Source organism: Pipistrellus kuhlii, unplaced genomic scaffold, assembly GCF_014108245.1.
Source record: "Pipistrellus kuhlii isolate mPipKuh1 unplaced genomic scaffold, mPipKuh1.p scaffold_m20_p_7, whole genome shotgun sequence".
NCBI lineage: Eukaryota > Metazoa > Chordata > Mammalia > Chiroptera > Vespertilionidae > Pipistrellus > Pipistrellus kuhlii.
This window is the reverse complement of record NW_023425573.1, coordinates 28124830-28139928: the sequence shown is the minus strand read 5'-3', so window position 1 is coordinate 28139928 and position 15099 is coordinate 28124830. Positions and strand designations below refer to the sequence as shown.

The 15099-nt window shown below is 49.2% G+C and overlaps 1 protein-coding gene across 1 annotated transcript in view; it reads left to right on the top strand.

Annotated features, from left to right (window-relative positions):
* Positions 1-15099, top strand: part of ASB18 (ankyrin repeat and SOCS box containing 18) — a 37583-nt gene that overhangs the window by 13209 nt on the left and 9275 nt on the right. The window contains 2 exon segments of the mRNA XM_036422210.2: positions 1307-1394; positions 1396-1545. Of these exon segments, the coding sequence (XP_036278103.1) occupies positions 1307-1394; positions 1396-1545 (238 nt within the window).

The window sequence follows — 15099 nt, the reverse complement described above, 5'->3', positions numbered from 1 at the left end:
GAGTGGCCTTTCAAAACTGCGCAGCATGGGTCCCAGGAAGGAGGTGGCCTGTGAAAGGGTCTCCTCCACAGCTCATTACAGACACGGTATCGATTCTTCCATCGTTACCAGAAGGCATTCCTGCCATGTGAAATCCTGTCCCTTGAAGTGTATTCGCCAGGGACTGCTTCCTCCATTTCCACGAGCACTCCTGGCTGCTAACAACCTTCCACGGGCCTTTTGAAAGCCCAAAGTTTTCAGAGAAGTAAAATGTATGGTGCCGCTCCATTCATCCTGCAAGAGAAAGCAATCTATACACATGCACACACACACACACGCGCGCACACACAAAACCCTAAAAAGCACAGAGAAACAAACCAGAATTGTGCCGAATGTGGCCGACCACATCAAAGTGCGCTTCTGAAACTCGCCACTTCCAAGGGGGCTAAACTTTTCGAGTCCTTTTCTTGAGCAACGTGGGTGCTGTGGGTCAGTTTGTTTTGTCTGCCGCCTTCTCCTCTTAATGATACAGGGTACGTAAGGGGCTGGGTGAGAGAGAGCTGGATTCCAGAAAAATCCGCAGCTCACTTGCCTCCTTTAAGCTACCCTCAATCAGAGCCTGGAAAATGTGAATTCCTCACTTACATTGTCCCACAATGACTGGCCCACGTGGCTCGGTGGTTAAGTGTCAACCTATGAACCAGGTCAGGGCACATGCCCAGGTTGCCCGCTCAATCCCCAGTAGGGGGCGTGCAGGAGGCAGCTAATAGAGGATTTTCTCTCATCATTGATGGTTCTATCTCTCCCTCTCCCTTCATTTCTGAAATCAATTAAAAAAATTTTTTTAAATTGTCCCACTGACCACCCTGTTTGGTCATCTTTTAACTCCTCCAGTCACCCCCATTGTTTCTCTGCTCTATTTGTTTGTGTGTGTGTGTGTGTGTGTGTGTGTGTGTGTGTACTCTCCTCCCCCCTGTTCCTACACTTCTGTTTTCCCTTGGTATTGTAAGAATGTCTTGGAGATGTCTCTGTGACAGATGCCAGTAATGTCATAACTCTGCCCACCAGTTGGGAGGAGGAAGAACCTTATAGGTATCTCTCTGCCCCTCTCTGGGTTTGTCCTTTCCCCTCAGTCTCCCTAGCCACTCCACCTCTCCCTCATCTGTGTGTCTGCCTGGATCTCATGGCTTTCTCTGTCCCAGCCCCCTACGACTTTGTATACCCCCACACGCCCTCTCAAGAGATGGTTTCACCCTATTTCAGCCTAATGGACAGGGCCTCCGCCAGTGCTCCCCACTCACCTTACCTCTCCCCACCCCTCCTCCAGGTCTCTGGACCCTGGAGTACACGCGTGAGCTCACCACGCCCCTGTGCATCGCGGCAGCCCGAGGCCATGCGGCCTGCGTGGGCCACCTGCCCCGGAGGTCGAGGGCCCCTGCACGAGGCCTGCCTGGGGGGCCACACGGCCTGCGCCCGGCTGCTGCTGCAGCACCGCGCCCACCCCGACCTGCTCAGCGCCGAGGGCCTGGCTCCCCTGCACCTCTGCCGCACGGCCGCCTCGCTGGGGTGAGTGACGGGGCCACCCAGCACCCAGCACCCACCACCCGCCACCCACCGGGCCGCCAGGGCTCCTGCTACCGCCGCCGGCCACGCCCCTCCACCCACGCCCCGCCCCGCCCCAACCCCCGGACCTTGGAGCCTCTGGGCCTGAACAGGGACCCCTGACACCTCCCGCGCCCTGTCCCCACCCAAGCCCAGAACCTTGCACGGCCTCTCACTGACCATCAGAACCCATAGCGGCCACACCGCCCTCTCCTGCCCAGATCCCACCCCGGACCCGGACTCCCAGACTCCCGGACCCGCCCCGCCCCCCGCCCCCACTCCGGGCCCCTGGACCCCGCTCGGCCCCGCCCCCGCGCACACGGGTGTCATTAGCCCTGATTGCGAGCGCGAGCGGGGGGCGCCACGCCGGGTTAATGAGCGGGGTGATCACGGCCCTCCGACACGGCGCTGGAGAATGCTAAAAGGCCACTGGCGGGGTTGGGAGCTGAAAAATTAGAGTTTTTAATGATAATTTTATGCAGAATAATTGTCACAGTGTGACATCAATGGCTAGCTCCTCGGGCGGGCGGGGCTTCGCGGTTCCTCTAGGAAGCAGAGCTGGGGCCTGGCATTTTTCGGGGAGCAGCGGGCCCCAGCCCACCTACCCGCCCAGGGGTTGGGGTTCGGGAGGTTCTGCAGCCGCCGCTGCGTGCAGCCCCTCAGTTTGTCCTTGCAGAGTCTGTGCCCACGGGGTCCAGGAGGCTCGGGAGAGAGAAGCTGTGAGCCACCCTGTCATTGCGCAGGATTTATGTTTGGTTTCTCGGCTTGCAGTGCGTCATCTTGACATTTCTTTTAGTCAAAATGTTCCAGCCCCTGCCCTGGGGGTTGTCATTTCTTGGCCTTCTGCCTCTGTGGTGAGGATTAAATAAAATCACCGTATGAAGTGCAGGCGGGCACTCCTACTGGGCTCCGGGTCACAAGGCCCCACCTGCTAATGTCACCTGAGTTCAGAACAGAGACTCAGCAAGACAGCAGGCCACCAGGGGCCCTGAGAGGGACTGGAGGAAGCAGTGTTCTTCCCATGTATTTTTTAGGAACTGCTTAATGGAGGGGTAACTGCATACCATAAGCTGCCTGTGTTTAAAGTGTACAATTTGATAAATTTAGACAGACATCTGTGTGTTCGCGAAACCATCCCTATGATCAAGAATGACCACACCCGTCACAGTCAAAAGGTTCCCTTACCCCATTGTTATGTCCCAGCCCCCCTCCTCCATTATCCCGCTGATCTGCTTTTTGTCACCAGAGGTCAGTCTGAATTTGCTGGAATCCTATATAAGTGGAATGTACCCTTTTTTTTTGTCTGGCTTCATTCACTCATCATAGTTACTTTGAGATTCATCATATTGTTGTGTGTGTCCATAACTCACTCCTCGTCGCTGCTGAGTGGTCTTCCATGGTGTGTTTCTCCATTCATGTGTTGAAAGGCACTGAATTGTTTCCAGCTTCAGGCTGTTACAAATAAAGCTGGCCATGACCATCTGTGTGCCAGGCTTTGTATGGGTATTTGCTTTCATTTTTTTCCCGGGGAAGTACCTAGGCTTAGAATGGCGGGGTCATGTGATGTGATTGAGAGATAACCTTTCATAAGCCTGCCAAGCGAGTTTCCAAAGTGGCCATGCCATCGTGCGGGCCCACCAGCAATGTCTGAGGCCTTGTTGCTGCACACCCTCACGGAACTTGGTAGGGTCTCTCTTTAACTGCAGACATGCCCTAGGTGTGTGGTTGTGTGTGGCATTTCCCTAATGACAACGGATGCTGGGCGTCTTTGCATGTGCTTCTTTGCCACATATATGTCTTCTTTGGCGACCATGTGCCTTTTCAAGTCTTATGCCCATTTTATTCATATTACTTATTTATTCATATTCATTCATTCATTCATTTATATATTTTTACTCTTACCCAAGGATATTTTTTCCCATTGATTTTTAGAGAGGGTGAAAGGGAGGAAAGTGGGGGGTGGGGGAAGAAAGAGACAGAGAGAGAGAGAGGCACTGATGTGAGAAAGGCACATCAATTGATTGCCTCCTGCAGGTGCCCCCACTGGGGTTGGGATCAAACCTGCAACCCAGGTATGTACCTTTGACCAGGAGTCAAACCCATAACCCTTCCATGCTCTGGCTGGTGTTCTAACCACTGAGCTCACTGGCCAGGGCTCTTGTACCCATCTTAAAAAGTGAGTTGTTTGTTTTATTCTTAAATGTTGAGATTTCTTTACATTCCCTGGATGCAAGTCCCCTGTCAGGCATGCAATTTATAAATATGGCCTGTCCATCTCTGGATTCTATTTTCTTCTCTTAAAAATGTCTTTTAAAGAACAGAAGTTTTTAATGTTGGTGAGATCCATCTTATCAATTTTTTTCTTTTAGGATTTGTGTAGGGCTATCTTATCTAGAAAAACCTTTGCATGGCCACAAAGATTTCCTTCTATGTTTTCCTCAGTAAATTTATAATTTTGTATTTTACATTTAAGTCTATCAGCCAATTTGAGTTAATTTCTGACTATGGTGTGAGGTATCGATTGATGGATTGGAGGTTTTTGGTTTTTGGTTTTTTTTGTTTTGCATGTGGATATCCAATTGTGCCAGCACCATTTGTCAAAAAGCCTTTCCTTTCTCCACTAAATTGACTTTGCACCTTTGTTGAAAATCAACTGACTACGTATGTGTGGGTTTATTTCTGGACTCTTGTCAAGTACACACAAGACAGGGCAAGGTCTGACCAATTCAACAGATAAAGTCCCGAGGTTTGATCCAGACCATTTATCTCTTACATAAACAGTGAAAAGAATAGTCAAAGGTGCCAGTTCCTCACGGTCCTTGTCCCACACACCACAAAGGACCACACCTAAACAAAGGGGACCAGTTGGTGATAATCTGAGTCGTAGTGACCCCGTTGCTAAGCAGCCAAATCTAGACTTCAGCTGAGCGGTTTTATAGTCTGCAGCTGTATTCTGAGGGGGGCGAGGCAGGAAGTCTCAAACCTCATGAGAACCCAGGAGGTGATGAGAAACTGTCTCCCGAACACCTCCCAGGAGGCACAGGGAAGCCAGTGGCCCTCGGCCCCTGAGCAGCTCCTTGCCAGCCTCCTGCCCAAGAGGATCATGGGTGTTCTGCCGGGACACAGATCAGCGGTGGTTCAAGCCTTTGTTTGTGTGGCCCATGTGGATACAGGCCAGCTCACCAGGGCTCCATGGCAGCACATTCCTCCCTAGTCTCTTCTATTTCACCGACGACGACGTATTTGTCTGTTGTGACACCAGTACCACATGGTGTTGGCTATTGGCTCGGTAAGAAATCTTGATGTCAGTTCAGTTCATGGCACTGAACCAATGTTTAGTTCTTAATTTTGACAAATGTACCATATTCTAAGAGGTTAACTTTAGGGGAAGCTGGGTGAAGGGTATTTGGGAACTGTTCGTATTAGCTTTGGAACGCTTCTGTAAATCTAGAATAGTTTAAAAATAAAAAGAGTTTTAAAAATCAAGTTGGGCCGAAACCAGTTTTGCTCAGTGAATAGAGTGTCGGCCTGTGGACTGAAAGGTCCTAGGTTCGATTCCCGTCAAGGGCATGTACCTTGGTTGTGGGCACATCCCCAGTGGGGGGGTGTGCAAGAGGCAGCTGATCAGTGTTTCTCTCTCATAGATGTTTCTAACTTTCTATCCCTCTTCCTTTCTCTCTGTAAAGAATCAATAAAATATATTTTTTTTAAAAAATTTAAATCAAGTTGACTTCATGCCTGGAACTCCAACTCCCACTTAAATCGTATTGGGGAAATATGGCTTTTTATTAAGAAATGAGAATGCAACATAGACTCAGCATTTGTAGCGTGAATCCTGACAATTTCCCTAAAGCAGGTCAATTCATTTAGGCATCATAAGGGCAGAAGCTTACGCAGACCATGACAGCTCCTCAGCTCATATACTATGCAACAGAGGCTAATTTTCTAGCTTCTGCTGGATTTTCAAAAATCACACAGGTCTGGGACATTGTTTAATAAGGACCTTTGAAGTGCCTTTGCATTAAAATGGGGCTCTGTGAAATCTCTTTTGTCTTCCTCCTCCTCCCCCTCTTTCTTCTTTTTCTGCTCATTTTCTCTTCTGTGTCTGTGGTCTCTCTCTGTGAATCTATCCATTTAATTTGACAGCCTTGGCTCATTTAAATCCTGGTTATTGGGGAAAAGTTTAAGGTAAGTGGCGAACACAGCAGAAGATCAGGCAGAACTAGGCACCTCGGAATCCTTCCATCTCACTGATTAGAATGAAAATGCTGCCAGATTCCACGGGCCACGCCTCCAACGATACCTCCAATACTTTGAAGAACAAAACGTTAATAGATGTCAGAAAGGGCTTGAGGTTTTGACCAGCGCTTTTTAGCTTTCAGAGTCCCCCAAAGTCTGAGTCCGGGGAGGTCTGGCTGCACATAGTATAAACATTATCACCTTGACAGGAAAGAGAGAGCTACTTTCTCTAGAATCTTTTTATACAAGGTAGATTGTAGGTCATCCTTAATTTTTTCTTTTACCTTTCAGTAGAGAGGGGGTCATTGACCTACATACAGAGCCATTTCATTCTCTTACTCTTGATGACAATGGTCTCCACACCTCGGGGCCCGGCTCTGCTCCGGCCCCTTTCAGCCGGCAATTCACCATAGGTGCAGGACTTTCAAACCTTTGAGTCTCTGAGTTCCTGGGACTTAAAAAAAAAATTGTCTGTGCTCCCTCCAACCAGCAAGCTTCTGAATTCAGAATTCAACGTACAAAAAGGGAGATTGGAGCTTTAATCTAGGAACCTTTTGAAGAGATTTTTTTCCAGAAAGAAAAAAGTTCCAGTAAAGTTACTCCTCACCTTAGTAGCCTGCATGCCCGCCTCGCCCTATTTATTACCCGGTTCCTCTCCTTGACCCTAGTTCACATTCGGAGATGATTAAAATGAGGAAAGAATTAGCAGAGCGCCCATTCTTGTTCTCGCCTAACGTTGTCTTGATTTAAGCCGAAGTGAGGAGAGCTTGCTTCCTACATGAACAGATTAGTATGAAGCATACTTTTTTTTTTTTTGCCCCAGCTGTGTCAATTCAACTGAATGAAAAATAATACATAAGCCGCTATTGGGCCTGTGAAAATCGCTATCCTGGGGGAGAAGGGGAGTCATTGAAGAAAATCATGGGGCAATTCTTTTCTAGTTCAGACCTGGCAGGCTGAGCTCTGGGCAGAGAGAAAGGAAGTATAGCTTTTCCTTCACAAGAAAGTCAAGGAAGGAGCAGGTCCAGGGGAAGGAACTACTCAGAGTCCCCAGCATCTCCCTGATAGCAGGAAGTTTACCTGTCTGAGGTGCCAGGCTCATGGGACTTAATAAATAACTCAAAAAGCAGTTCACACAGATAAATACGTAAATAAATAAAATAAAACGTAAGAAAAAGCAGTTCATTCTTCCACAGGGCAGTGGTTGAATTATTATTCAAGTAGAGGAGAGAAAACATGGCCTGGTACAGTGGGAGCTTGAGGCATCGAATGGAATACTAAAAATGAGTGCAGAGAGGGGCTGTCCATTAGATGTTGTGATATTTGTGTGTGTGTTTGGTTTTTGTGGTTTTTTAAAAAATATATTTTATTGATTTTTTTTTTTTTTTTTTTTTTTTTTTTTTTTTTTTTTTTTTACAGAGAGGAAGAGAGAGGGATAGAGAGTTAGAAACATCGATGAGAGAGAATCATCCATCAGCTGCCTCCTGCACACCCCCCACTGGGGATGTGCCCGCAATCAAGGTACATGCCCCTGACCGGAACCGAACCCGGGACCTTTCAGTCCACAGGCCAACGCTCTATCCGCTGAGCCAAACTGGTTTCAGCGATGCTATGATATTTGTACTTCACACATTCCTGAGCACCTGCAAAGGTCTTACTTGCTGCACTCCTCCCAGCAGGCCAATAAGGCGTGGTTAGGCCAAGTCTACAGATTAGAAAACTGAGGTTCATGGAGGGCCCCTATTTTGCCACTAATGTGGCACACCATGAAAGTAGTCAGAGCCAGGCTCAAAGCCCAGTGTCATTGGAGAGATCAGTTCTGAAAGATGGCCTCTCCTTTGTGAACCTATGTTTTTCCGAAAGCTGTGTATAGTCAGGAAGTAGCTCTGCCCAGCCCTAAACACCGCCTTCCAAACACTGCCTATCACTGTCTTTGCTCCTTCTCCACCCCCTCTTAGCGTCTCAGGCAGATTGCTCAGCTTTCTAGTCACTTGCCAAGTCCCATTTGAATTCCTACCACTCAGGTCAGGTATTAAAAGAAATATTACAGGCCAAATCAAACCTTCACCCTCTAGGCAAAAGCCTGACCAGACAAAAGTCAGGAAACAGACAAATGGCCAATAAGCAGATAAGAAGGTGCTCAACATCATTATTCATGAGAGAAATGCAAATTAAAACCACAAAGAAATATTCACTATTTCACACCGGTTAGCATGACCAAAGTCAGAAAGAATGACAGTGATAGAGCCCTCCCACCTTGTTGCTGGAACTATACAGTATCATCACTTTGGCAGATTCTTTTAAAGTTAAATATACACCTACCAGCAATTTCACTTCTAGAGAGTTACCAAGGGAAACATATGTCCATAGACTTATTCAAAGATGTTCTTCTACAGTAGCTTTATTCATAATAGCCACACACAAAAAATGGAAATACCCAAATGTCCACCAATATCAATAGGAGAATGAATATTAAAACTGTGGTATATCCACACCCTAGCCAGTTTGGTTCAGTGGATAGAGTGTCGGCCTGCGAACTGAAAGGTACCAGGTTCAATTCCGGTCAAGGGCACATGCCTGAGTTGTGGGCTTGATCCCCAGTGGGGAACTTGCAGGAGGCAGCCGATCTATGTTTCTCTCTCATCATGGATGTTTCTATCTTTCTCTCCCTCTTCCTTCCTTTCTGAAATCAATAAAAATGTATTTAAATTGTGGCATATCCATATAATTAAGTATACGCAGAAATAAAAAATACTGGGTTACTCATGTATGCAACCATATGAATGAATGTCAGACATTATGTTAAGTGAAAGAGGCCTGGTAAAAAGAGTAGAAAGTTCTAGAAAAGACAAAACTGAAATAAACCACTGTGAAAGAAATCAGAACCTGCAGTGGTGACTGACTGGTAGCAAACACAAGGAACTTCTTGGAGCAATGGAAATACAGTACCTCTTGGTTGGGATGTAGGTTACAGAGGTGCATTCCTTTGTAGAAATTCACATAACTATACTCTTAAGACCTATGCATATATCTGAATGCAAATTATACCTCCCTTAAAAAATATGTAAATACAAACACATATTTCTCTGGTCCAATTCAAATCTCCCCTCACTACACCCCCACCTGAGATTCTTCTCCCCACTGGCCCTGATGTTTCCAATTTTCCTCTTGATCCACTATATTGGGACCAGAGGAGGAAAGGTCACCCATTTCTGTTTCTAGAAGCTTCCAGAAAGTCACATGCTACTTCATGGGCAAGTAGGGCAAACAGAGGAGCTGACTTCTCAACATATTCCCTAAAGCATTTCTCAGTTCACCAAAATGCAGGGTTCCATTTACAATCTGGGAAGAATTTGCCCAAAATATCACCATCCACAACCATATGACACTTCAGAAAGAAAAAAAAAGAAAAAAAATTAAATGGCAGCCACTGCCCCAGGGCAATGGTCAGGATAGAAACACCAGCAAGTTCTCTGTCAACCTCCCCTCTTCACGGAAGCATTAGTATGCTCACAGCAGCCATTTCAGTTGTACACATTAATGCTTGGTCATCTCAGAGCTTAGCTTCCGGGGGAAAGGGAGTGGTTAAAGGGAAAGAGAAGAAAATACAGAAAGAAAGGAGTGGGTGACAGGTCCCCAAGGGAGAGGCTCGGCAGAAGGTCCAGGGAAATAAAGCAGAGTTGCTGCTCCATCAAAGTCAGGGCGGTGGCTTCCAGCCTTCACGAGGCACCAGCTGGTGACTGCACAGGAGGGAGCCTTCTTGCCACGGCTTCGTTAGAAAACAGGCTGTGTCTTCCTCCCAAGTCTCTCCCCCACGGCACCTGCCCCCACAGGCTGGCACTTGCCCAGCATCCAGGCAGATGCTCTGCCCGCATTCACAACCCGGCCTTGGGCTCCAGCCGCCCTGGCACGGGACAGTGTCTCCAGCCCACCTGCCTCCAGGTCAACTCCGAGGGGGGCAGTAGCAGCCGTGATGATTGACCAAGACTGGTTCCTGGCACCCATCGCTCTCACTGGGTATGAGGTCTACGAGTGGGAGGGGTTCAGGCAGCAGTCACATGAGGACAGTGCAGGGCAGTCCGCTGGTCCAAGGACTCCAGCAACTTGGTGGAGCTGCTGCTCGGGAGACAGACGCCTGACAGAACTCACAAGCGCTTTGGGCGCTGTCTGCTTCCCTCGCACAAAGGAAGTGACTTCTCTGAATCTAGGATGTAGCCTTGTTTTCAATAGTTCTGTGTCACGGTTGGAAACTGCTCTCTCTGTAAATCTCTTGGTGGTTGTTGGACCATGTTGTTGTCGGGTGGTCGCTGGGTTTCACCCCAAGAAGATTGCTGGTTGCAGGGTCACGATCATCTCCCTAGCCTTAAGGTCACTGATCAAACCTCAAAAACTGAATCCTCCCTGAAAACTGGGGAGAATGAGATCTGTCGGGCAGGGTTGCTAGCAGGACTGGGCAAGAAGTGGTGACTGTTGCCTGCCCCACGGCACCAGGTCCAGGGTCTTCACTGTCCTGTCAGCGCGTCTGTCCAGAAATTTGTGGACGACTCAGAGAAGAAACACTTCTCCCTGCCTTGAAAGGCTGTTGTTGTATGGAGCACAGATGATGTTCTCGAATGAATGAATGAATGAATGAATGAATGAATAGATGTTTAGAGATGACATGGAAAATGCCTACCACAGTGACTGGCTCAGAGAAGATGCTTCACCAATAATATCGGTGGAAAGAGGCAGCAGGTGGCAAACAAAGCCATCCAGACCTCTGCTTTACCATGTCCTAGCTATTTGACCTCATGTAAGTCCCTTTCTCAATTTCCCCACCTATAGATTCTACCTACAATGCAGATTTGTTGCAAGAACTAAAGATAACATTAAAAATTTAAAAAATAACAAGATCAAGTAGCAGAGACGCAGTGAGCTCCCAGCTCAGGACCAGCGTCTGAGGAATGCCACTTTTGAGGGCTTTGTGTGAATAGAGTGATGGATGAAGGGAGGACAGTTGAAGGAGAGGCTTTCTCATGGGATGCAGGGAGTGGGGAAGGCGGTGGGGAAGGGTCGGGGACAAGGGGAACAGTAGAAAAGCCCAGGTCAGGGCATTCACATGAACCTTCCGCACCTGGTGGGTGACAGGGAAGCTGGTGCTTCAGGAAGATGCTGGAAGGTGGATGGGAGCCGTGTGTGGGGTGTGAGCTCAGAGTCCTACTTCCCCCATCAGAAATAAGTTAAAATGACATTAATTTAACAGCCCTTGATGGGCTCATCCCTATTAACTCCTGCCTTTGGCTCAAGCCACTGTCAACCTCGTGTCCCTAAAATAGCCTGTCACCTCGGTCATGGTCAAAGATGAGAATGAGGAATTGTTCTGACGTCCTCCGATGGGAATCTACCCTTGGCTTCTGACTGTGACTGTCCTACAGTGGCTCCAGGCCGCCCTGGCTTGCCTGTCCATCAGGGTAGCAGGAAATCTAACAAAATCTCCCCTAGGAGGACAGGGCTCGGGCACAGCTGGGCCTGGGTGGTGTTTCCCCGCTGGGCCACTTCTCCCACTGCAGACACTGACACATACAAGGTCAGATCCAGGAGTTCTGAGATGCTATTGTCTCCCTGCTTATCACCGAGTACCTCCCCCCACCCCTCCCCTCTCCTCTAGGCTCGCCTCCTCATGGGCACTGCCGTACATCCTTTCCAAAATCGCTGCTTGTGCCTGGGCAGATCAATGGAAAATTTGAGAGCATTCCGGTTCCCTGGAAAGCTAAGCTAACATTCTCGGAATCCATACGCTGTTGCTGTGGCCGGTGGGGGACCGTTTTATTATTAATAACCTCTGTCGTGCCTCTTTCAAACTGTAACTCTGATTCCTTTGTGAAAAATTTGAAAATACAGGCAGGCAAAAAGGCAATAACAAAGCACCCACCCGCCAGAGGTAAACACACGCCGGCCTGTATATTTCTGGGCTTGCTTTCTGTGCGTATGCATATCTGGTGTGGTTTTTAATAGGACCGCTCAGTGCTGTTGTGTAGCCTGATCTTCTCACATAACTATTGCAAATAGCTTTCCGTGTCATTAAGCAGGCTCCCACACCTTCGCCTTTAATGACTGCCCAGTGTGTGCCAGCAGAGGTGTGCCCCAGTCAATTGGTTGTGTTGTTTTTTCCTCGTGCCTGTGGCCTGCAACTCACATCATTAACTGCTGGAAGAAAGTGCCAAGGTTTCGCCAATTAGGAGCTCTTCATTAAAAATGGAACAGACATCCGCAGCCCACCAAGGGGTGGGCCACTGTCCTTGCTCTTCTGAAAGGTATCCCTGTTGCACACTGCAAGCTGGTCCGTCCGCCAGACAGGCTGTGGCTGTGGAAGAGAGGACCACTTATATTTCCCTATGGGTGTCTCTGGAGAGGCGGGGCCGCTTTAAAAATAAAAAAAATTTAAAAGGGCAGAAGCAAATGTTTTGTAATTGTTTCCGAGCGCGCACGGGCTCGGTGGTGAGAATGAGACGGAACCCTTGATTTGTAATCGCCTGCTGCACGGTTTGAAATGCCTCCCATAGAGGCAAGGAGGAAGCCAGTCTGAAGTACCCTGATACTGAAATTTGCATTCTCTCTTAGCGGGTTATTGTCCCAAAGGACATTTCACATCAAATTGTACTTGTTTATAAAGATCTCCCACCCAACACAGACCACTTCTCAAGATACTGCTGATATGGAAGCTAAAGATACGCAGAGAGAGACTGAAGACCACTGAGCGTCCCTGGGTGGAAATATAAGCAGATTTAACGGCAGCCGCTTGCAGCCTGGAAGCCCTCCACGGACGATCTTGTTCAGAGCTCAGGGAGGCGAGTAACAGGAAAACCAGCAGTAACTGGCTTCTCATTAAGGAAATGCATTTGTTCGAGCTTTTCGGGAAAACCGAGAGCAGGCTGCCTGCCCTGAGCACTGAGAAGCGGAGGTAAATAGCCCCCCACTGATATACTCAAGGAGCTAATGATCTAAGAACATTTGAAACATGGTACCATAGGCGCTGCGCCCAGGCACTTGAGTACAGGGCATATGACCACGCAGAGTTGTGACCTTCTGCTGGTGACACTAGGTGACAGGAGCCCAAGAGGCAGAGGCCCACAGGAGCTGGTCTCTCGGCATCCCGTATCCTGGGGACAGGGACCAGGCTCTCTCCAGCAGGCACATGTCATCTGATTCCCACAGGAAAGGATCTTCCTAGCTTGTATGGAGCTTGTGAGATTGGGGCAGAGGACAAATTAGGAGACTGTCATTACCACTCAGGCAAGAAATGATTTGGGTGTCCACAAACAGTGACCATGGAGAGGAAGGAAGAAACAGCGATTATAGGTGATGAAGTCAACAGGCTTCTGACCATGACTGTCCTACAGTGGCTCCAGGCCAACTGAAAGTCGGGGGGAGGGGGAGGGTAGGACAGAAAAAAAAAAAGGCAAAGGACGAGACCCCCAGAAAGCAGAAGAGGACTGCACCTGGGCAAGGTGACCAGGAAGAACTCCCCTCCCAGGAGCGTGGAGAAGGTGAGAGCAATCGCTGCAGGAGGTCACGAGGGAGAGGAGCCACAGCACCGGAAATGTGGCGGTGACGGCTGCAGTGCTATTGTGGGCAGGATGAGGAGCTGGCCGTCGGCACTGGACAATGTGAACCGAAGGCCCCCGAGGCCCATCTGAAACCGGAGGCCGGTTCACGATGGTGTTTTCCCGGCAGCACTCAGCAGCCAAAGGGGATGAGAGGGTGGATGACACATGGGCTCCAGGCTGGATTTGGCTGTCTGCCATGGGGATGGCCATGTCCCCTGTACGAGGGAACCTCAGATGCCAAGAAGACAGTGTCTGGAGTGCTGCCCAGGGAAGGCACGAAGGCAGGAAGGGCTGAGAGAATGAGAGGTCAAAGACTCGAGTCTCAATAGAGCAGAGATGAGAAGGGCACCACCAGGCGTGGGTGACAACAGGGACCAGAGGCTGTGGTCTGCAGGCGGCATGCTGAGTGTCAGCCTCCAGAGGGGAAGCAAACACATTGATGGCGATGCCCAGGAGCTGACCCTCTGGGGGAGCAGGTCACTGAAGTGGGGCAGGTGTTTTGGGGGTGCCCACAAAGGACAAGGGCCAGCAGGACAGAAGAGGGGCTGTGTGACTGTCCTCCCACATTCTGGCTGGGGAGGACTGTTTCCCACCAGAGTCTGGGCAGGAGGCCTAGCAGCCTGCACCTCAGCTTAGGTTGAGGGGTTTAGAGTTCTCCCAGGTGTGGATGGCCCTGAGGAAGCTGCTGTCCTGGAGAGGCCTCAGTGCCTGGAGGAGGGGGCAGTCTTGGGTTCCAGTTGGTGGACCTGGAGGCCCACCTTTGGGGGAGACCCATGTCTCCCAAGCTATATGCCCAGGAGGCCAATGGGGAATCGGGTACAGCTAAAATCTAGCCTATTCAGCAGAGACTGGTTGAAACAAAGGCCATCCCACAGTTAGGCACGGCTATGTGTTCACTATGCATCCAGCCCTGGGGACACCCCCATGCCGGTCTTTGTCAGCGCTGGAGGTCTGGAAGGAGTCCTCCGATTGGGAGCAAGGCTCACCCTGTCCACTTGTCACCAAAGCTGAGAGGTTTCAGAAGAGGTTCTGAGAAAGAACCTGACAGTCTAAGGGACGCTCCTCAGCTGCCACGTGTGACAAAGAGCCCAGGTAAGTAGGACCTCAGCACTGTCATCTGAACCACATCGCCTCCCAAAGTAGCAGCAAGCAGTTAGGAATTACTCCCAAGTCTTACACTCTGCCTATGGACTCGGGAAGTCTCCAGCCAGGTCCACTATTCGGTAACCGGTGGGCCTGTGTTCTCTGTGTTTTGCCATATCTCTTTTTTATATACATTTATTTGATTTCAGAGAGAAAGAGATACAAACATCAATGATGAGAATCATTGACCGGCTGCCTCTTGCACGCCCCCTATTGGGAATGAGCCCACAATCCGGGCATGTGCCCCAACCTGGAATAGAACTGTGATCTCCTGGTTCCTAAGCCCAGGCTCAACCGCTGAGCCACGCCAGACACGTTTTTTGTTTTGTTTTGTTTTGTTTTGTTTTGTTTTGTTTGTTTTGTTTTGGGGGGGTTGTTTTGTTTGTTTGTTTCCCTAGCTCAGTTTATACTCCTGCAGCCTGAGCACAGATCTGAAGTTATGTCCTTTCTCTGGGGCTATCCTTCCTCTTCCCAGCGCCCACTGTCCCCCCGGGGTGTCCGGAGCCCCCTAAACAGCAGCCAAGGAGTGGCGGATCCGTGGCAAGATGTG